The following is a 23816-nucleotide window of genomic DNA, read 5'->3' on the forward strand; positions in this document are numbered from 1 at the left end:
TCAGCCAGCGGCAAACGGACTGGGTGGATCGCTTGCCACTAGCAGAATTTGCCTACAACAATGCAGTGCACGTCTCCACAGGGGTGTCGCCCTTTAAGGCCAATTACGGGCGCGACCTCAGATCTTTCCCAGAGAGGGAGAGGGAGGAGGAGGAGGAGGAGGGCCCACAGGCTGAGGATTGGGCAGAGGAACTGGAGACGGTGCACCAGCAGCTCAGAGAACACTTGGAGAGGGCCAAGGAAGCGTACAAAAAGGGGGCAGATCGCCACAGGCGACAAGGGGAGGTCATCAGGGTGGGGGACAAGGTGTGGTTGTCCTCGGAGGGCCTTCCCACCAGAGGGAGGTGCAAAAAGCTGGCACCCAAAAGGCTGGGCCCCTTCACGGTCACGCAACAGGTAAACCCGGTGGCATACAGGCTGGCACTGCCAGAGGACATGAGGGTGCATCCAGTGTTTCATAGATCGCTGCTGTCGCCGTACAGGGAAAGCAGCAGGCTCCGAGACAGCGAACAAACCCCCGAGGGAGGGGGGGAGAGGGAAGGCAGGGAGCAACTCAATGAGGCCACGGCCATCCTGGATTCAAGGTGGGGGGTGGGGGGACTGGAGTACCTCATGGCATGGGAGGATGCTCCACCGTCCCAGAATGAATGGGTCCCAGCCACTCAGATACAGGAGGAATTCTTGGTGGAAGAATTTCACGCCCTCTTTCCCCACAGACCCAAGCCCTGGCACATGGAAAGGGAGGGGGAGGAGGAGGAGGCACGGGAGAGCAGCTCACCATGGCGCTGGGAAGCGGAGTTTGAGGAACCAGAGGATGAGGTATGGGTGTCACCGAGATCCACCCAGTCAGAGGAAGGAGCAGATTGGCAGAACGTTTTTACCCCCACCAGCTCTGACGCCACGGACTTTTTGGGATTCCCGTCCGCCCAGGCGGAAGGGGGGGGCTCGCAGGACTGGGGGGAGGTATTCACACCAACGGGCTCGGAGAGCACTGAGTTCTTAGGCTTCCAGTCGTCACCGACACATGGGGGGGGCCTGGGGAGGGGTGAAGGAGAGCTTGGGAGGGGGGTGGATGTGAGGGACAGGGGATATCGCGAAGTCCCTCCCCTCCTGAGTTCAAGCCCATCCCCGAGCAAAGGGGAAAGCAGGGAGAGTTCCGATTCCAGTGGGGAAGCAGGAAGTCGTGTCCGAGGCTCAGGCAAGGTAGAGGAGCCAGGGTCCCAGGTGGGACAGGAAGGGGCAAGCAAGGGGGGAAGACCCATCCCTCCAACTCCAGAATTACGCAGGAAGAGGAGGGGCAAGAGGATGGGTCTGCCAAAGCTTTTGTGTTGGAGAAAGACGCGCCAAAAGCCATTAGGAGGTTCTGAAACCGACTGACAACATCGCTCCGTGTAAATAGCAATGACTTGAGCACTGTAAATACGCAGCACCAATAAAAGAATAAAATGCAGAGCTGCGTAGCGTCGTTACTCTGAAGTAGTCCACTCCGGCCACTGTGACACGTGCAAAATCCGTTGCAAAATTGTGTACAGGATGCAAAATTGCGTAGAAAAATCTACTTATTGGGAGAAATGCAGACGATTTCCTCTGAGTCGACTGGGAAAACCAGGGAAACTGAAACTGATTGATTTGTCCACCCTCCAATTAGCACTAAACTTGGTCTGGAAAAACAAAAGCCCTGATCTTAACTGGTGGCGGGGAGCTGAAAGCGATGGTCTGGTCCGTTCCTATAATGTGATGGTTGAGATTTTCACAGTGGGGGGGAAGCAGTCTACAAATATTGAAAATAAACCAATACAGTGGTACTTCGACTCACGAACAACTCGACAACTGAATTTTTCGACTTACGAATGGGGGTAATGGGCGCGCGCTTATGAATGTCTCGGCATCTGAAAAAAAAAACCGTGGCGGTTTTAGATAGGGATTTTTCGACTTGCGAATTTTTAGATGGGGTTGCTTCGACTTACGAATTTTTCCGTTTCCAATGCATTCCTATGGGAAATCGCGTTTCCAATGGCATTTTCCGACTTACAAATTTTTCGACTTACAAAGGTGCCTTCGGAACGGATTAAATTCATAAGTCGAGGCACCACTGTATTGGGAGTGAGGAGAACAATATGCAATACTCTGAGCGCACTTGAGAAAAAGTAGGGTATAAAGGGAATTGCAATAAATAGATATCTTTCCGCATTATAGTAAGGGACGTTCCCTGCCTTTGGGCAGCTTGCATTCAATAAATTAATTTAATAATAATAATAATTAATATTTTCTCCCTTTTTTGCAGGTGGACCTGGAACCAGAAGGGAAAGTGTTTGTAGCAATAACTCTCTCAGGAAGCTTTACTGAAGGTAAATGGAATACCATTTCCCCCCTTGCCTGCCAGCTATATTTTTAGAGCTTACACAAAGCACACCATTAGCCTCTAGCTGCCGCAGTCAAGAGTCTCTTGTGGCCACTGAGCAGAATGTAAGGATGTCATAATTGCCAGGGGTTCACATAGCTTAAGCACCCTTGTCGGAATAAAAGCAGGGGATACCTGGATGGGAGCAAAGATCTCCTTTAACAAGCTCAAGCTGCAGAGCGAATTCGAAGGGCATATCTGAGCCCTGGTGGTGTCTTTTTAAAGAGCAGATTCAGAAGGGGAAAACTTAAGGTGGAATCTAGATGCGCTAGGAAAGGAGAGGGTGCGTAAAATCCTTTCAATCCTGCAGTCTCTCATGCCTTGGGGTGGATCTGGGGCCTGGAACAAGTCCTCTTCCAGGAAAATTAAGAACAGTTTGGTCTCTTTCTTTTCTTTTATAATTTTTTAAGTTTTCCATTTCCCCCCAATATTACATCCTAACAAATAGCATGATTCACAATTCCAAAATTTCCCCATCCCCCCGCCCCAGACTTCCCTCAACTTTCTTCTCTGGTTTATTTCAAAATAATATCATTTCCTGCGTATTTCCTTTTTCACTCCTTTAAAAAAATATTTTAACTTATAAATTATATAATTTTTGCTAATTGAAAATGATTACTGGATGAGTCCAATTCTTTGCATTGATTCTTTATGTAGGCCGGAAATGGTTCCCAGTCTTACTTAAAGGATTGTTTTGTCCTTATTTCGAAGTCTTTCAGTTTTGTCATTTCAGCGTATTCCCAAAGTTTTTCTTGCCATTCTTCTTCGGTTGGTATTTTATCGCTTTTCCATCTTTGTGCCAGTAGCATCCTTGCTGCGTTTGTAGCATACATGAAGAGTTTTTGTTTGGTATTTGGCAAATCTTGACCTATGGTTTGGTCTCTTTCATTCAGGAATAAAAAGGGCAAGTAAAGAGGAGCACGATAAAAGTTTAGAAAGTTACGCACAGCAAGAAGAATAATCGGAACCACAGTTACCTCCCATGAATGATGTTCAGGGGACATAAGAGGAAGAACTTACTGAGGCTGATCAGCGACAGAGCATTTGATTTGCATACAGAAGGTCCTAAAAATTAAATAGCCGACATCTCTCAAGTAGGTCACCCTGGAGAGATGCTTCCAGGCAGTGTGGGCACTACTGAGCTAAATAGACCAATGAGCTCCTTCTCAAAGCCCAGGAAGTGCTTGCCGGGCTTTGGGAAAGAGGTAGGAGGTCTCTAGGACGCCGCCAAAGCCTTGTGCCTCCTCCCCCAAAGTCAGGCGCCTTGTTTACCTGGCTTAAGTCGGTGCCGCTGGGACTGGTGGAGAGGGCGACAAATGCTGGCCTCACACAGGGCAGCATATTACCAAGGTCTGCCCCTTGCAGCACATGAAAACCAGGAAGGAATGACTTCACTAGATTCCCAGTACAGTAGCTGTACTCAAGGGGGTGCGAGGGGAGCGGGCCACCCCAGGCGCCACCCTGGAGGGGGGGTGACACTCAGGGTGCCGCTTGCACGGCAGCCTATACGTCCGCCGTGCACCAGTGGCAGCCCGTACGGACTGCGCATGTGCGGCACCCCGTGCGGAGTGCACATGCGCGGGATGCCACACATGCGCAGTCCGTACAGGGCGCCACACAGGCGCCACACCGGGTACCACCTGGGCTTGGTACGCCACTGGCTGTACTGGGTTGAAAAGATAATCAGATAAAATTCTTTTATTTATCTGGCACTCCGTCAAACCCAGTGGGCCTTGCTTCTCAGTAGGCCTGCATTGGGTTGAAAATTCTCATCTGAGTAAGCCGTGGTTGAAAATTGAAGCAGGGTGGTTTTAATTCCATTTTAGCTAACCCAGAACACTTTTGTCTAGGCTCTGCCCATTGACAGTATGCAAGCGCCTGGCAGATGAACCCTAAGGGTTCTGCCTCTCTTGACAGAATTAAGGTTGTCAAGAATGCTTTGATGGTGTTTCCTGCTTGGCAGGGGGTTGGACTGGATGGCCCTTGTGGTCTCTTCCAACTCTATGATTCCTGCTGACAGCATGGATATTGGCGATGGCGGTGATGTGTTTGGACCGTGCTTTGAACACTCTGAAGCAGCCTTGTGCAACCTGGAGCCCTTGGGATGTTTTGGACAGGAGCTGAAGTTCAAAACATCTGGGGACACCAAGTTGCTCTAAAGCACTAAGGTTCCTTGGTGAATTAATAGCGAAGGTGAGATTTGAATGAGGATCTTCCCAGAACACACTCCTTTCCCTGTCATGCTGTTTAGCCTTTCTCTGTGGCTTAACAGAGCAAATAATGTTATGCGTGCAGGGGAATATTGGCTCAGAGTCCCATCCCCAGTTTTAAGACAAAAACAAATGGAGGCTGTAGGCAGCACAAGCAGATCAAAGGGAGCAAATTCAGAATTTACTAATGCAATTTTTATGGGGCTGGTTGCTGAATATTTCATGCTCGGCTATATTTGCAGAAGGTGTACCTACCTCTGAAGTACAGACGAATCTGTCTGACACGTTGCTTCCAGTCTGAGCAAGTGAGATGTGCTTGGAAATGCTGACAAAGCCCTGAGAAGGGGGGTGGGTGGGTTGGTGATAAACAATATGTTTTGAGAAGGAGACAGACAATTTTCAGCTTGCCTTGGGTCCTGGAGTGTATCGTTCTTCCCTTCCGCAAATGCAGAGCATGTTTGTCACCTTGTGACTTTGGGCTGTGGGAAACTTCGGCCACTTGTTCCTTTCCGTTTGCAAAGCTTTTTGCCACTGCTAAAAATATGTAGGTCACATCCGCAATGTACATCTTTAACACGTGCCCCCCCCCGAATCCTGGGAACTATAGTTTAAACCTCACGGAGCTACAATTCCCAGTAAAATAATCCATGACTGTTACAGTGGCATAAGTGCAGTAAGAACTGCAGAGAGGGTAATTGGTGTTAGTTTGCCTCCAACAGAGATACTTTATGCTGCTCGAGTCAGGAAGAGAGCAGAGAGAATTGCAGTGTAGACCCTTTGCATCCTGGTCACCACTTGTTTGATTTACTCCCATCCGGACGTTGGTACAGGACTCTATATACAAAAATGTCTAGGCACAGGGATAGCTTTTTTCCTTGTGCCATCAAATTGTTGAATCTGTAGTTATGGGCGGAAGGGAGGCCAGTTGGTGGTATGGGGTCTTTTCGCTGTGCTGTTGTGTTGTAAGCGGAATAGTGTCTGTATGAGATACATTTTTTCTTTACATTGCAATGCAATGTAGTTGAAGCAAAATTCCAAGTATGGTTGATACTTGGCCAATAAATTTCTATTCTATTCTATTCTATTCTATTCTATTCTATTCTATTCTATTCTGTTCTGTTCTGTTCTGTTCTGTTCTGTTCTACAGTGGTACCTCGGTTTGCGAACTCAATCCATTACGCAGAGGCGTTCACTCGCCGAGGTGTTCGCTCGCCAAAGGCATGCTTCTGCGCGTGCGCGAAGCACTGATAGAGCGCTTCTGCGTATACGCACACTGCGCAGAGCGCTTCTGCGCATATGACATCGCGAAACCCGGATGTAAACACTTCTGGGTCCGAGGCGTTCGTAAACGGAGGTAGGCGTAAACCAAGGTTCCACTGTATTCTATTCTATTCTATAGCACCCTAAATATGTGTTGTAGGTGATCTGCTCAAAGGCAGAACATGCTTAGCAACATGGGGAAACCTGAAGCACAGAGCCAAACACTTCCTCTCCTTAATCTGGCCCAACCTCATCCTTGCAAAAGAGAGAGAGAGGTAAAACTGGTGTCATATGCAATGCCTTGCCCAGAGATGCTGAATGACTTCTCTGCCTCCGTAATGACATTTTTTGGGTGCTCTAAGATGCCAAGCTTTCACAAGCTCAGCTGAAAGTTCCTCTCAAGGAGTCAGTAACCTATTTGACCCTCTCTAGTAAGCCCAGACTTTTCCTATGAATTGTCCAAGTGTTACAGCAAGTTATTTAGTTGCTTGTTTTATTTATATCCTGCCTTACTTCCAGGACAGGACCAAAGGTGGCTCAGGGCATAAATTAAAACAGGTGTAAAACACGTAATTACAGATATGAAAAAGAAAAAAACCACCAGTTAAAGAAGTGAATCTATTTTTAAAAAACGACACTGGAAACACTCTTTTTTTAAAAATGCAAAAACACACCCACAAAAATTCCAACACTCAGGGGTTCCTGTGACAACGAGCATCTGCTGGGCTGCTGTGAGAACAGGATGCTGGACTAGATGGGCCATTGGCAGGGCCGTCTTTAGTGCCCCTGGCGCCGTGGAGCGACGGATCCCTCCGACACCTCCCCGCCCCGTTTCCCAGCGCGGTGGGCGGGCGGGCAGGCACAGCGCGGTTGCCGTGGGCGCAGCTGCGCGTCGGGCGGGCGGACTGGCCAGCCAGCGGGCCGGCGTCGTGGTGCCCTGCACCACCGGGGGTCTACCTAGAGCTGGCCCTGGCCATTGGCTCGATCCAACAGGCTCTTCAGGGCCAGCTCTAGGTAGAGTCCCGGTGGCGCGGGTGGGGGCGCCGGAGCGATCTCCGCCCCTCAGCGCCAGGGTGCCCGACCTGCTCGAGACTGCCCTGAGCCTCTTCTTATATTTTCATGACATTTGAAATTTGCACCTTAGCTCAGCTTGCCATTCCAATTTGGAATTTTCACACATGCAAACAGGGCGGCTGGATTTGCTGCAATAGATCTCCACTTTTTGTCGAGAGAACCTTTTGCCTAATGCTTTTCCTGGGGGAATGAGGCAGTTGTCTGGGCAAACCCAAGTGTTTCTACTCTTCTCCGTGTTTTCCGATTATATGTCTCCTGCCCATGTGAGTATAGCAGTTCCAAAAAAGAGGCAGGCAGGTTGCTGCGCTTGCAGGCATCTGAGACATCGTTGTGTTATGTATTCAGTGGTCGGTGTTGCCTGAGCTTTGGTCTAGACCAGGCATCCCCAAACTGCCCTACAGATGTTTTGCCCTACAGATGTTTTGGCCTACAACTCCCATGATCCCTAGCTAACAGGACCAGTGGTCGGGGAAGATGGGAATTGTAGTCCAAAACATCTGGAGGGCTGAAGTTTGGGGGTGCCTGGTCTAGACTAAGGATTCCGAGCTCCTGTGTTCTGATTCATTGCATGATGTCCAATCACAGAACATTTCAGGATTTGGGCCTCTGCCATTGGCCCTTAAACTCTGAGTCATGATTCGCAGCTTGGAAGTTTAGACAGCCAATCACGCTGGGAGTAGGAGTGGTCCAGGCCCTCAGAAATGTATATTAGCAACTGCTTTGTCCCTGTTCTTCAGTTATGATAAAGGTTCTTGCTGTTATCACTGTGTCTTGCCTTGTGGGAACCTGCCTACACTTCAGTTGTTAGAGATGTTCAGGTATCTTGTGAGAAATAAGGAACTATTACTCCTATAATCATTGGCCTGGTTGTTGTTGTTTAGTCGTTTAGTCGTGTCCGACTCTTCGTGACCCCATGGACCATAGCACGCCAGGCACTCCTGTCTTCCACTGCCTCCCGCAGTTTGGTCAAACTCATGTTCGTAGCTTCAAGAACATGGTCCAACCATCTCGTCCTCTGTCGTCCCCTTCTCCTAGTGCCCTCAATCTTTCCCAACATCAGGGTCTTTTCCAAGGAGTCTTCTCTTCTCATGAGGTGGCCAAAGTATTGGAGCCTCAGCTTCACGATCTGTCCTTCCAGTGAGCCATTGGCCTGGTAGGTTTAGCCAAATGCACTTGTTCTGAATGTGAAATGGACTGGGGAGGGAATATTCCTGCTTCCCTTCCTCTGCGTAGGAGTCAAGGTGGGAGAGGGAAGTGATAGAAGCACCTGACAACCAGAGGAACCCGTATTGTATCCTAGTTCCCCATGTGGCATGTGGAAATCACAGATAACCCATCTAAGGTATGCTGCTGGATCACCTTGGCCTACACCTGCTTAGGAATTTGGCTCCTTTGGGAAAACCCGGATGCTGCAGGAAGGAAGAGGAGGGCTGGTGTGAGTCAGGATGAAAGCTCTGCCATTTTCCGATGAAGTATAAAGCCTACTTTGTCCTCACTGAGGAAAATGGTCAAGCTCTTTAGCTGAAAACCAGTGGGTTGTGTGTGTGCGCGCATGTGTGTGTGTGTGTGCGCGCACACACACACACACACCCTTCAGTTCTGGGAGACAGGGAGGCATCTAGACAGCATTGACATGACAGTTTATTCCATTTCCGCGACATGTTGCGATTTCCACACTATATTTGAGCTTGTACACAATGTAAAAGGCTCTTCCACAACTATCGTGGAATATGATGGAACCGTTGTGGAGTATAGCACAATTTTAGTACTCATTCCCATATTATGTTCTTCATATTACATTTTCTACAGTGGTAGGGAGAATGCTCTCCCTAGGGGGGGGGGGGAGAGACTCGCCTGACGCCTTCATTATACACCTTTAGGCGCCAGGCAAAAATGTTCCTCTTCAGCCAGGCCTTTGGCTGATTGACATCCAATGCCCTTTAAAAATGTGTTGTGGAAGCGGGGAATATTGGTTAGCTTTTGTTCCTATATTTATTTTGCATTTTGTGTTTTTCATATTGTCATTTTACGTCGTGATCCGCCCAGAGATCTTTGGGCATAGGGCAGTATTCAAATAAATGAATGAATCAATCAATCAATCAATCAACCTGAAAACAGATTCTCCCCCCCCCCGGAAGGCAATAACATGCAAATGAATATTAACCTTGCACCAGTATTCCACTAGAATTCCAAAAGAGGCTTTTGCAATGTGTGAAAGCTCAAATATAATGTGGAACTTAACAGGTAGAGATATTGGGAGTGGAATGTTGAACAATCTCAGGACTGGGCAAGGCATATACGGTAGGTCCCAACACTTTGCAGAAGTTGGCTGTTAGCACCAGTGGACCAAAAGTAGGTGTGCAGCTGGAACCAGGCACAGATCAAGAACTAAAGCAGCAATTCAAATGCAGAATCATTGGCAGAGTTCTCATATGCAAAAAGACAAGACCTAATAACACAGTTTTGTTTTGTTTTGTTTAAACACACACACACCTTGCAATACATTTCCATGTATGTACTGTCCGTCGTCTTCTTTCGCAATCACTCATAGCTGAGTAAGATTGTCTTCCATGAACATGGTGTTAACAGTCAGTTGGTAAGTGACTGTGGAGGCCAATTCTGGATCCACACGTCCTTCCGCAATGGGGACATAGGTTTCCAGGTGGGAGTTGATCACGGTGAGGGTTTGCCAAATGTGCCTTCCTCTTAGCATGTCCCTCTGGGACAGAAACTCACAATGGAGAATTTCATAGAGTTCCGATTTTAACTCTAGAGCGCCATCTGGTGTGACAACGCATTTATAATGTTTTATTTTTACTAATGTAGCTGAGTCCCTGGTATGTTGTCATGGAATGGATCGTTGACATCAGTGTGTAACGCTGGAAAATGTTGAACACTATCTTTCCACAAGAGGGACGTGGGTGGCACTGTGGTCTAACCACTGAGCCTAGGGCTTGCCGATTAGAAGGTCGGTGGTTCGAATCCCCGCGATGGGGTGGGCTCCTGTTGCTCGGACCCAGCTCCTGCCAACCTAGCAGTTCGAAAGCACGTCAAAGTGCAAGTAGATAAATAGGTACCGCTACAGTGGGAAGGTAAACGGCGTTTCCATGTGCTGCTCTGGTTTGCCAGAAGTGGCTTTGTCATGCTGGCCACATGACCTGGAAGCTATACACCGGCTCCCTCGGCCAGTAATGCGAGATGAGGGCCGCAACCCCAGAGTCGGTCATGACTGGACCTAATGGTCAGGGGTACCTTTACCTTTTTATCTTTCCACAAGGGCCGACATTGATGCCGAAATCCAGCATCACCTGAGCTCTGCAAGTGCAGCTTTCTCCCAATTGAAGTGCAGAGTGTTTGAGGACCGGGATATTTGCAGGGAAACCAAAATGCTTCTTTACAATGCTAATGTACTACCAACCTTACTATATGCTTGTGAAACATGGACCACTTCTAAATGCCATCTCCAACTCCTTGAAAGATTCCTTCAACGGTGCCTTTGGAAGACAGGTGAACTAATGCCAGTGTACTGGAAGAAACAAAGATCACCGGTGTGGAAGCAATGATTCTTCAACATTAACTTTGTGGGACTGGTCATATTGTTCAGATGCCTGATGATCGTCTTCCAAAGCAACTACTCTATTCCGAACTTTAAAATGGAAAGCGTAATGCTGGTGGTCAACAAAAGAGGTTTAAAGACTCTCTCAATGAAAATCTTTTTAAAAAGTAGTATAAATACTGATAACTGGGAAAAACTGGCCTGCGAGCGCTCCTGTTGGAGAACAGCCTTTACCAAAGGTGTCATGGGCTTTGAAGACATGCAAACTCAGAACGCAAGGGAGAAACGTGCTAAGAGGAAGGCACGTTTGGCAAACCCTCACTGTGATCAACTTCTGCCTGGAAACCCAGGTCCCCACTGTGGAATGATGTGTGGATTCAGAATTGGCCTTCACGGTCATGTATGGACACACCGTTAAGACCGTGTTCATGGAAGACAATCTTACTCGGCTACAAGTGATTGCCAAATAAGAAGAAGGAGAAGATGTTGTCTAATTCATGGAATGGATCATTGACATCAATGGACTTGAGTAACTTGATTTCAGTGGGTCTATTCTGGGTAGGACTTAACTGGATGCAACCAATTATTGCTAAATTTGCATCTATGCATATAAATCAGCATATGCAACTCCTTTCCTTGCTCACTTTGGCAATACATAAGTGGCCACCCTAGACAAACAGATGTCAGTCCAAATTCTTCACTGTGCAAGAATCCAGTTCCCAAGCCCTTTTCCTGATGTGCGATGTCCAAGTGTGATCTGGAAATAGCTACCTGGCTCTTTCCTTGGCCAGTCATGGAGCAGAATGACAGACAAGTGGGTGTAAAGGCACTTATAAGAGCCGTGTGTCAGTGTGGAAACAGGAAGTTTGTGATGTGCAGTTTTAAAAATAGCCATTCTGAAGAACTGGAAGAAATTAATAGCAAGTTTTGGAAACCATCATTCAATGCCTTAACACTCCTCTTGGTGTTTTTGAGAACACTGGGTTTTTTTTCCTACTCATATGCAAATTTAATCAGTTAATCAGTTAATCATCTTGAAACTCAGCTAATCTGGTGGTAGCCTTAATACAGTGTTATGTGCACTTCACTTCTCCAATATTTCAGGGGTGCGGTGCTTACACAGGTTTGATTTCCTTTGGAAGGAGGTCACCGGAGACTTCCAGGTGTTTGGCGATGTTTGCATGTATTTACAAATATACAGGTTGAATATAGGTGGAGGCACACAGCTTAAAGACTGCAATACATCTTCCCCAATCCAACATGTTGCCCAGATGTTGCTTTCTGGCCCAACTGGTGGAGGTTAATGGGAGGTAGCCTCTGCCATCAACATCTGGAAGGCCACAGTTTCCATACAGCAGTGGTTCCCAACAGGTGGTCCGCGGACCTATGCCAGAGGGGTCCGCAAGATGCTATTAGAATAAAAAAAAAAATTAAATATATTTCGTATGATAACAGATTTTTTGTTTTGGCCGCTTCCTGCATGAGCAGAGTCTAGCGCAAAACTAGAATTAGATAGAGGCAGTAGTTCTGCTGTATGCCGTTAGGTGGCGCTTTACAAACACTACTGTTTTGCAAAGAGGCAGCGCGCGCATTCTACTAACGCTCACCTCCCCAAGATGCTTTGCGCGCGTTGGCTTCATTTGTGCGCTACTGCGCAGGTACCCTGTCTTCTCCATTCCCCTCCCTCCTCCCTGGCGCGCGCTGCCTCTTTGCAAAACAGTACTGTTTGTAAACAAAGCGTTGTTTTTCGCGGAAGCTACAGTTTGCGTAGTTAAAAATGGACCGTTGGTTAAAAAGTGGTTCATCTCATTAAGAACTGAAAATTAAAACTAACTGTATACTGATGGAGTACTCTGTTGTAACTGTAAAAAACGTATAAATATAAAATATAAGAAGACTCTTAATTTGGCTCTCACTTTTTAATTTTAGGATTAGGAATTAATGGGGGTCCTTGTCACAATAGCGGCTCGATGAGGGGTCCTCGAGAAAATTTTGTTGGGAACCCCTGCCATACAGTATAGTATGATTGCATCTTGTGAGGGGGGGTATATTCCAGGGGTGGTGCATATACGGAAAAAGTGTATACTCGAATCTGGAAGTGCCCTTGCCCGAGCATCTTACCTTACCTTCTGGCACGCTGCTCTCGCAAGCTCTTGCAAGGCTGTCCGAGTTTATGCATGATCTCCTGAGAGCATCCTAGAGCCTGGTAAGCAAGGTGGTCAACAGGGTGGAGAGCTTGAAAGCTTTTCCCTCTTAAAAGCGCAAAAAGAGCTTTTAGGTTCTCTGCAGTTAACTTGCACAATTCCAGCCGGCTGGCATCCAACTGCACAAGATTGAAAGTTGGGTGATCATACGATGTGATCACACTGCAGCGATTCAAACAGAGCTTTGAGACAAAAGGAAAGGATCTGCAAGCAAAAAAAGACAGGATAGGGACCATATGACCGCAGAAGTGGCAATCCTGGGTTTCAGAAGATGATTGGGTGGCTGATGGAGCAGAGAGAATGAGGGGGATGAGAGGAGATAAGGAGGAGCAAGGAATGAAGGTGCTTAAAGATAGTGTGTTTGAGATAACTTGTGGTTGAAAATTAAACGAAAAGAGTGGCAAACGTGTACTGAGAAGCATTTGCTGCCCTGTTCTGTCTCCTTTATCTTTATCTTTGTACACACAGGGACTCTCCAGAGGGACAGAATATTTAAGAACTTCACCCGGAAGCGCCAGCGGGCTATGCGGCGCCGAGTCCACCAAGTCAACGGGCACAAGTTTATGGCTACCTACTTGCGGCAACCCACGTACTGCTCGCACTGCCGGGAGTTTATCTGGTGAGAGTCTTCCCATTGTCTCTTGCTAATCCCTTGCTTGCCTCTATCGGAGTGAAGAGGAGCAAGACACATGAATCCATTGGTCTTTAAACTGCTAAGAGGGGCCTCTGCCTGATGCAGTGACTCCCATGGGTATCTGAAGAAGTGTGCATGCACACGAAAGCTCATACCAATGACAAACTTAGTTGGTCTCTAAGGTGCTACTGGAAGGATTTTTTTTTATTTTGTTTCAACTACGGCAGACCAACACTCCCATGGGGGGAGTCAGCTTTGAGCCGAGAGAGTATAAAAATAGCAAGCCTTCTTTAAATGTATGGGTTTGGGTTTTTTTACATACACGAGAGAAGCCTATGAACCTGCTATGTCTGTTGTTATGGAAATCACCGGGGGGGACGGACATATCTTTATTATAAATATTATGCATAAATGTATCCTTTCGACTTGACAGCTCAGGGAAGTTAAAGGTAAAGGGACCCCTGACCATTAGGTCCAGTCGTGACCGACTCTGGGGTTGCGCGCTCATCTCGCATTATTGGCCAAGGGAGCCGGCGTATAGCTTCCAGGTCATGTGGCCAGCATGACAAAGCCGCTTCTGGCAAACCAGAGCAGCACATGGAAACGCCGTTTACCTTCCCGCTGTAGCGGTTCCTATTTATCTACTTGCACTTTGAGGTGCTTTCGAACTGCTAGGTTGGCAGGAGCTGGGACCAAGCAACGGGAGCTCACCCCGTCACAGGGAATCGAACCGCCGACCTTCTGATCAGCAAGCCCTAGGCTCAGTGGTTTAACCACAGCGCCACCTGGGTCCCTTACCTAGCTTTAAAAACCATATAAAATCAACTCCAGTTTTCCCCATTCCAACACTATTTTGCCCTTGAAAAGGGACTCCAGGAAGTGCCCAGAGGCACTTTGCTGAGCTGATTTTTGGCCTTACCTAATCCCATAATCAGACCCACCCAGGTGACAGACGTTGCAAAGCCAGGACCTTATTGTTCTTTTTCTGTGGATACTCAAGAAGTTCCTCCCAGTACTTATCACACATTTACTTTTGCCCTAACCCTTATGTTAATTTTGTTTACCAGTATGTTAATATTGTATGTACCTCTCCTTTTCTGACGTTTAGCTATGTAACTAAATGTAGGAATGACGCTTTTGAAATGCCTTATGGGATTCAGGTGGGAAGTTTTAAAAGTTCTTGTAACCCTGTTCTCGGTGTTCAGTCTTGGCTTGAACCAAGGGCGTACCCACCATGCGGCAAGTTAGGGCAGCTGCCCTACTCTAGAAGCAGGGCTGGTGGGCAGAGGCGGAGCACAGCCCGGCGGAGCGCGAGTTCGCCATTCCCGCTGCACCGCGCCGCACCCTCCCTCCAGCTCCCCGGCGCGCCCTCAGGCAAGGCCAAGCGCGGCGGGGAACCAGGGAGCGCGGCGCGGCGGGCGGGAACGCCGAACTCGCGCTGGGCTGGGCTCCGCCTCCGCCTACCAGCCCTGCTGCTAGGGAGGGGCACAGCCCGGCGGAGCGCGAGTTCGCGGTTCCCGCCCGCCGCGCTGCGCCCTCCCTCCAGCTCCCCGTCGCGCCCTCTGGCAAGGCCAAGCGCGGCGGGGAACCAGAGAGCGCGGCGCGGCGGGCGGGAACGCTGAACTCGCGCTCCGCTGGGCTGGGCTCCGCTTCCGCCTACCAGCCCTGCTGCTAGGGAGGGGCACAGCCCGGCGGAGCGCCGTTCCCGCCCACTTTGTGGCCCCTCCCCTTCCGTGCCTTGGCCCCTCCCCTTGCCCCCCCCTAGTTTTGATCCTGGGTACGCCCATGGCTTGAACCTATTGTACAATAAACCTTGTTGCGGTTCGAGGACCCGCCCCCCGCGATAAATAAAGACACAGTGACACATGGTATTAGAGTTAGTGGGAAGAATAAGGCCACAACTTTATTGGTTAAAGCAAGTGAGAGGTATTGGCTTAGGCATTGGACTCGCTAGCAAGCGTGACTCCACCCTGCTCAGCGGGGGGTCATATCAGGTTAACACCCCAAGGAAGGAGCCTGTTGATGCAAATACAACTGAAAGCTCCCCCTGGTGCCACCGGGGGTCATGCCATGGCCCTAGCCCCCAGCAGGGCGTAGGACGGGATCCACGACTGCCGGATCCCTTAAGGGGATACCCCTATAAAAGGAGGGTTGGATGATGGCCACAACCAGTCCTCGAACACACCAGACAACTCCATATTCCAATGCCTACTGCCAAATACTGAAGAAGTTGTGACGAATTGCTATGAGGCAGGCGAAAAAACCAAGAGGCCGGTGCCAATTAGCCAATTGGATAAAAAACTCCTACCAGGCCCCTTGGGCAACCAAGGCGACCAACCGAAGTCCATAGCAAGGTCAAAGAGAACACCTTAAGGGGAAACCTAAAGGGAGGGTGGGCGGGAGATCCGATGAGGTGCAGCTGGGCGAAAAGGGGCGATCTGGAGTCTGCCGCGCTCTTTTAAAACCCGGTAGCCCCGCCCCCAGCTGGCCCTATTGGCCAGCCCAGAGCGCGGCAGGTAAAGGTGGAGCAGGGGGCCGGACACGCCCCCTGCTCGCAGCGTAGAGCGGGTCCCGCCCGCAAATTCCCCCCTCTCTGAAGAGGAGGGATCCTATTTTGCTCCAGGTGGTGGCTGGACTCCTTCCTTTTCATTCCGCAGTGGACCGCGGGCTCATGCCCAACAAGCTGGGTGGCAGAGCAGCCTCGCACCCAGATTTTTCCGTAACACTGTCCAGGGGACAGGGAAGCAAAAAGGATTAGCCGTGATTGCATCAGTCTGCTCTGACTCTGCTCAAGGAGAGGTTGTTTTCACATTTGCATTGTAAACTCTGTCACTGCTGCTTTTCCAGCCACTGTGTTGTTGTGTACAAACATGACCTGATTCTGGCTCTTTTATCTGATCCTGAGTCATGCGTTTTCTCTGTTTTGTCTCCAACAGGGGAGTATTTGGGAAGCAAGGATACCAGTGCCAAGGTACCGTGGCTCGTCTCTCTCTCTTGCCGAAATGCACTTGCCACAAATTGGCCTTTTTCTATTGCCGCACAGACCCTGTTAAAATGAATGGGAGATATACGCAAGGCTGGTTCTCGGTGAATCGGGCCCATGTTGACATTCAGGCTGAGGTTATGCACCTCTCTGGGTGTGCTGGTAGCCAACATTAGTCATACCAGCTAAGGCCATTTTGATTTGAAAGGGTCCTTTCGGAGTCCATATGACGCAGGTGGATATCGCCAAATAATTTCTCTGCCTCTCTGTTGATATAAAATTTTAAAAAATGTCCAGTAGCACCTTAGAGACCAACTAAGTTTGTTCTGGGTATAATAATAATAATATATTATTTGTACCCCACCCATCTGGCTGGGTCTCCCCAGCCACTCTGGGCGGCTTCCAGCAAAGATTAAAATACAATAAAATGTCACAAATTAAAAACTTCCCTAAACAGGGCTGCCTTCAGATGTTTTCTAAATGTCAGGTAGTTGTTTATCTCTCTGACCTCTGATGGGAGGGCATTCCACAGGGCGGGCGCCACTACCAAGAAGGCCCTCTGCCTGGTTCCCTGTAGCTTTGCTTCCCGCAGTGAGGGAACCGCCAGAAGGCCCTCGGCGCTGGACCTCAGTGTCCGGGCAGAACGATGGAGGTGAAGACGCTCCTTCAGATATACTGGACCGATACAGTGGTACCTCGGGCTAAGAACTTAATTCGTTCTGGAGGTCCATTCTTAACCTGAAACTGTTCTTTAGCTAATGGGGCCTCCTGCTGCTGCTGCGCCGCCAGAGCACGATTTCTGTTCTCATCCTGAAGCAAAGTACCCGAGGTACTATTTCTGGGTTAGCGGGGTCTGTAACCTGAAGCGTCTGTAACCTGAGGCGTCTGTAACCCGAGGTCCCGCTGTACCTTGCATGCACACGAAAGCTTATACCCAGAACAAACTTAGTTGGTCTCTAAGATGCTACTGGAAAATTTTTTAAATTTTATTTCGGCTGCGTCAGACCAACACAGCTACCTACCTGAATCTAGAATCTCTGTTGATAGTTATATTGGTTGCAATTGATGGTCAGTCTATTCTGGAGTAGTCCCGTCTGTCACTTCTTCTCACCTCTATGTGGTGGACAATGAGCCTATGGAACTCCTTGCCACAAGATGTAGTTAGTGGCAACTTAGAGGGTCTTTTGGGGGGAGAGCAGGGGAGGGATTAGACAAACTGATGGAACATATACCTGTCATCAGCTATGAATGTTGCAATTGCCTTGATGTTTGTATCCTACCCCTGCCCCTGTAGTTAACAGGCAGCTTGGGGGGTTTCATAGAATCTTAGAATTGTAGAGTTGGAATGGACCATGAGGGTCATCTAGTTCAGTGTTTCCCAACCAGTGTGCCTCCAGATGTTTTGGGACTACAACTCCCATCATTCCTGACCACTGGTCTTGCTAGCTAGGGATGATGGGAGTTGTAGTCCCACAACATCTGGAGGCACAAGGTTGGGAAACACTGATCTACAGTGGTACCTCAGTTTATGAACACAATTGGTTCTGGAAGTCTGTTCATAAACTGAAGCGTTCATAAACTGAAGCGAACTTTCCCATTGAAAGTAATGGAAAGTGAATTAATCCGTTCCAGACGGTCCGCGGAGTAAGCGTTCATAAACTGAAGCAAACTTTCCCATTGAAAGTAATGGAAAGTGGATTAATCCGTTCCAGACGGGTCCGCAGAGTACTTAAACTGAAGCGTTCATAAACTGAAGCATGGGTGTAATTGGTTCCGGAAGTCTGTTCATAAACTGAAGCGTTCATAAACTGAAGCAAACTTTCCCATTGAAAGTAATGGAAAATGAATTAATCCGTTCCAGATGGGTCCGCAGCGTTCATAAACCGAAAATTCATAAACCGACGTGTTCATAAACCGAGGTTCCACTGTAGTTCAATCTCGTGCAACGCAGGAATCTTTTACCCAACGTGGGGCTCAAACCCACAACCCTGAGATTGTGGTAGAGCAGTCTAATGCTCTACCAACTGAGCTAGGGTGCTGTTAGGGGATCTGCACAGGGGCAAATGGTTAAGACTACCCCTTCCTCCTGTGCTTTGACTCCAGTCCAGCACCTACCCACCACCTCCGCAGCTCCTTTGAGAACAGGATAAAAATGTTGGTGCTTCCCTTTTCCAGGGCAACTAGTAGATGCCGACCCTGATTTGTGTAATACAGACCATTACCTGCAATGGGCTTCCAAGTGATTCTTGTCGATCTCATCTTCCTGTTCTGTTTCAACCCACTTCCCCCCCCCCACGCCTGCGTCTGTTTTCCAGTTTGCACGTGTGTCGTGCACAAGCGCTGCCACCATCTCATTGTCACGGCTTGCACGTGCCAGAACAATAGTCACAAGGCGAACACAAAGGTAAAGGTAAACAGTTGCACATTTGGGGTTCTGTAGCTTATTGCAATGTAGTTTATTCACCTCTCTATCCCTGTTTAGGGAGGCTTTTAATGTTTAATAGATTATTGTATTTTATTTTTCTGTTGGAAGCCGCCCAGAGTGGCTGGGGAAGCCCAGCCAGATGGGCAGGGTATAAATAATAAATTATTATTATTATTATTATTATTATTATTATTATTATTATTATTATTATTGATCCGCCTGTTTCTATATAGCAACACACTTTGTTCAATGCATTTTCAGGCTGCGGGTTTGCATGTGTACTTGGTGCCAGTTTCTGTTGGTTTTGTGTGATAAAAGATGAATGGGTGTACCCTGCGGAGATGGAGCAACTTCATCCTATGTTCCGATTCCACATCCACCTTTGTCCTGAAGCCCACCAACACAACCCCCTGAGGTCCATTCACTTCAATGGGCTTAATCCTCTGACTCAGGCAAAGTCTGACCCTTGGCCTATCGAGCAGAATTGCCCACAAAATTGTCCAGCAGTGACTTTCCAGGGTTTCAGGCAGAAGATATACCTGGTCCTTCCTGGAGATGCCAGGGATGTAACCTGGATACCTTCTGCAAGCAAAGCAGATGCTCTCCACGAGTGATGGCTCTCCCCACATTTGCGAAGTAGTTTGCCCTTGAGTGGCTGGTTTTATTTGCTAGTGCAGTGGTTCCCAACAGGTGGTCCGGGGACCCCCAGGGGTCCGTGAGCTATGCCAGAGGGGTCCTCAAGATCCTATTAGAATAAAAAAATATATTAAATATATTTCGTATGATAACAGATTTTTTGTTTTGGCCGCTTCCTGCATGAGCAGAGTCTAGCGCAAAACTAGAATTAGATAGAGGCAGTATTTCTGCTGTATGCCGCAAGGATAAGAGATAAGGCAATGAAAAAGATCCTTCCATTTGCAACCACATATCGGTGTGAGCAAGCATTTTCTTCTTGTTTCATGAAAAACAATATAGGAATCGGCTCGACATGCGGTCGGATTTCAGAGTGAAAGTTTCAAGTTTGGAACCTAATATTTCAGAAATAATGGACTCAAAGGACAGATTTAACTCATCTCATTAAGAACTGAAAATTAAAACTAACTGTATACTGATGGAGTACTCTGTTGTAACTGTAAAAAATGTATAAATATAAAATATAAAAAGACTCTTAATTTGGCTCTCACTTTTTAATTTTAGGATTAGGAATTAATGGGGGTCCTTGTCACAATAGCGGCTCGATGAGGGGTCCTCGAGAAAATTTTGTTGGGAACCCCTGTGCTAGTGTATATGGGAGAACAGACAGGCTTCAATCCTTTACCCTTGTCCCAGTTGCAATGGCGATTTGCAGTGGAAAGAAATCTCCTTCGTACCAGCTCATGGCGGATGCCGCATCTTGTTTGTCCCCCAGTTCCTTTCCCTACCTGTGAAATGGGCGTAATAGTTGTCCGCATCACAAGGTTGGAATTAAGACTTTAAAGACAGCCAATCCATAAAAAACAAAGGATGAAGTTAGAAAAGCATTGCATTGTTTCTGAAAGGCAATGGAAGTTGTAGTCCTCCATTGGCTATTAATGGTATTTTTATTTTTTTGCTGGGAGGGAGAGGAGGATATTCTTGTGTGTATTTTTACTTGATTTCCCATCTCCCCAACTAACCAGCCTTTCCTCTATTGCTGCTACCTCCTCAGATTTCTGAGCAGAGATTTGGAATCAACATCCCTCACAAATTCCGGATCCACAATTACAAAGTGCCCACCTTCTGCGACCACTGCGGGTCTTTGCTTTGGGGCATCATGAGGCAAGGTCTACAGTGCAAAAGTAAGCCAGAATTGATATCACTTTCTCACTTCTTCTTTTTTTTTGCAAAAGGCCAACAGCCCCTTCCTCATTTGATGGTTTGCATTTCCTGTTTGCTAGGGAAAGCTGTTGAACATTCATTCAAGTTTGTACTTCCCCTCAAACAATGAAAAGTCCCTAGTCAGTGCTCCCTAGGGTTTGGTTTCTTTTGGCACCAGAGAACTACAGTGTCTTTGTAATAATTCTTTTATTTGCAAATATACAAACTGAGCATAAGTGGGAAGTGTTGTGGCTCAGTGGTATAGACCATTTCCAAGTACGGTTGGGAATATCTCCTGCTTGAAACCTTGGAGAGCCGCTGCCAGTCAGTGTAGACCAGGCACCCCCAAACTTCGGCCCTCCAGATGTTTTGGACTACAATTCCCATCATCCCTGACCACTGGTTCTCTTAGCTAGGGATCATGGGAGTTGTAGGCCAAAACATCTGGAGGGCCGCAGTTTGGGGGTGCCTGGTGTAGACAATACTGAGTTAGAGGGACCAATTGGTCTGACCCAGAACTAGGCGGCCTCTTCTGTTCCTATCTAAATCACTCTTCAGAACCACGAGGGCTGGAATCCTATTAAAATTAAGGGAGGTGCGATGGTGTCAAGAGCAAGTGGACAGTAAATCACACTGTGCGAGTTGAAGTTAACTCTTTATTAGCCAAAACACAATACGCAGAGACTTGGCTGAGTGTCAGGCCTAATGAGCACAGCAACTCATCCCTGGGAGGTCTTGCCCCATGGATCAATTGCTGAGACTGAAAGTCCCTGCCTCCCCACAGCCGTCTAAGTCCCTGCCTCTCCAGGGTTCTTCCCAAGCAATGGTAGACTGCACCTGCAGACACCCGTGACTCTTCCCCAGCCAGACTCATCTCTGCCTCTTGGCCTCCTTCCTCTCCTGCTTCAGCTTCTGCTTCTGCTTCTGACCCCGGACTTCTCTCTGCCACAGACTCTCCCCGCTCACGAAGCCTTGTTGCCTCCCCAGCTTCCAACACTTCCTCCTCCCCGTCTTCTCCTTCTTCTCCCTCTGACCACTCACCATCCCACCACCAATCCCTGGGCTCTGGGCCTTCTTCTCTTGGAGGTTCCCCAGCTGGTTCCTCCTTGCATTCCTCTGCATCCAACCAGTCCATGACGCGTAGCTCAGTAGCAGGGCATCTGCTTTGCATGCAGAAAGTTCCAGGTTCAATTCCTGGCATCTCCCAATAGGACTGGGATTGTCAGCTGTCTGAAACCCTGGAGAGATGTTGCCAGGTCAATGTTGGCCATATTGAAGTAGACAGTCACAGACCAATAGTCTGGATCAGATTAAGGCAGTTTCCTCCGTTCCTATGAAACATCATCTTTCAGTATGGGGAACCAGAAGAAAACCTTATAGTAGGATTGTTGTTTTTTAAATGCTTCGGCCGGGAGTAAGCACCTGCACTGGAGCAAATGAGACCCCCATACTTGTCCTTTATAAGGTGGGGCTCGTGTCCCTTGTCTGAAACCTGGAGAGCCAGTCACAGCCGACAGCGCTGAGTTAGCTGGGCCGATATTCCGATTCCAGATAAGGCAACTTCCTATATGTTCTCCGGGTGGTTTGCTCTCTCTCTCTCAACTCACCTCAGTTTGAAATTGGGTAAGAGACAGACAGACAGACAGACAGACAGACAGACAGACAGACAGACAGACAGTCAGACAGGCAAATTCAGGTTCTCATAACTGGCTGGCAATGAGAAGTCTTTAACCAGGCCTTTGGCTGATTAACATCCTATATCCTTTGAAATGTGCTTTTTTGTGGGGTATTGGTTTGTTTTGTTCTTGTTTTTAGTATGCATTTTATGTTTTTATCTTTTATCCTTTGGATGAAGGAAGATAGGGACCCAGGTGGCGCTGTGGGTTAAACCACAGAGTCTAGGGTTTACTGATCAGAAGGTCGGCGGTTCGAATCCCTGCAATGGGGTGAGCTCCCGTTGCTCGGTCCCAGCTCCTGCCCACCTAGCAGTTTGAAAGCACATCAAAGTGCAAGTAGATAAATAGGGACCGCTCCGGCGGGAAGGTAAACGGCGTTTCCATGTGCTGCTCTGGTTTGCCAGAAGCGGCTTTGTCATGCTGGCCACATGACCTGGAAGCTGTCTGCGGACAAACGGCGGCTCCCTCGGCCTATAGAGCGAGATGAGCGCCGCAACCCCAGAGTCGGACACGACTGGACCTGATGGTCAGGGGCCCCTTTACCTTTATGAAGGAAGATATACGAATTTAATAAATCACATAACATAAACAGCTGGGCAGAGGTGCCCGAGGCAGATGCCATGGCCCTTCTGCCATTCTAATTCAGGTACAGTGGTACCTCGACTTACGAACGACTTGACAACTGAATTTTTCAACTTATGAATGGGGGTAATGGCCGCACGCTTACAAATGTCTCGACATCTAGAAAAAAACTGTGGCGGCTTTAGATAGGGATTTTGCGACTTGCGAATTTTTAGATAGGGTTGCTTCGACCTATGAATTTTTCCGTTTTCAATGCATTCCTATGGGAAATTGCGTTTCCAATGGCATTTTTCGACTTACGAAGGTGCCTTCGGAACGGATTAAATTCCTAAGTCGAGGCACCACTGTATATGGAAATATTACCTTGTGCATTGCTCAGTTTGATCCTGCCCCTCTCACTCTTTGTCCCTCTTTCAGTATGCAAAATGAATGCACATATTCGTTGCGAAGCCAACGTAGCACCGAACTGTGGCGTCAACGCTGCAGAGCTGGCCAAGACGCTGGCATGTATGGGCTTGCAACCAGGAAACATTTCTCCAAATGGGGTAAGGCTTTGTTTGTCCCTTCTCTCTGGCCCTCCCCTCTTCTCCACGCCAGGAGCTCGAATCGAATCCCGCAGCACAGAGGAGCACAAAAGAATAGTCACTTGTTGTGTTGCTTTTTCTAAAGAGCTGTGGCTCTGAAGGTGTCCTTGGGATACAGTTCCCAATAGCCCAAGCCAGGCATAGGCAACCTTGGCTCTCCAGATGCTTTGGAACTACAACTCCCATGATCCCTGACCACTGGCCCTGTTAGCTAGGGATTGTGGGAGTTGTAGTTCCAAAACATCTGGAGAGCCAAGGTTGCCTGTGCCTGGCCTAAGCCAGCATGTCAAGGATATTGATCTATTGAACATTAAAAGCCTCCCTAAACAGGGCTGCCTTCAGATGTCTTCTAAAAATCTGGTAGCTGTTTTTCTCTTTCACATCTGATGGGA

At 48.1% G+C, this 23816-nt stretch overlaps 1 protein-coding gene across 2 annotated transcripts in view; it reads left to right on the forward strand.

Moving 5' to 3' along the window:
* Positions 1-23816, forward strand: part of PRKCH (protein kinase C eta) — a 112997-nt gene that overhangs the window by 38918 nt on the left and 50263 nt on the right. Inside the window, exons 2-7 of one of the 2 annotated variants that reach the window (XM_060271345.1) lie at positions 2284-2347; positions 13173-13323; positions 16275-16309; positions 18637-18731; positions 20434-20563; positions 23258-23385. In XM_060271345.1, coding sequence (XP_060127328.1) covers positions 2284-2347; positions 13173-13323; positions 16275-16309; positions 18637-18731; positions 20434-20563; positions 23258-23385 — 603 coding nt within the window. The remainder of the gene's footprint in view (positions 1-2283; positions 2348-13172; positions 13324-16274; positions 16310-18636; positions 18732-20433; positions 20564-23257; positions 23386-23816) is intronic. The other variant, XM_060271350.1, reaches the window with a different exon arrangement.

The sequence above is a fragment of the Zootoca vivipara genome, chromosome 1, assembly GCF_963506605.1.
Source record: "Zootoca vivipara chromosome 1, rZooViv1.1, whole genome shotgun sequence".
In the NCBI taxonomy this organism is placed as follows: Eukaryota; Metazoa; Chordata; class Lepidosauria; order Squamata; family Lacertidae; genus Zootoca; species Zootoca vivipara.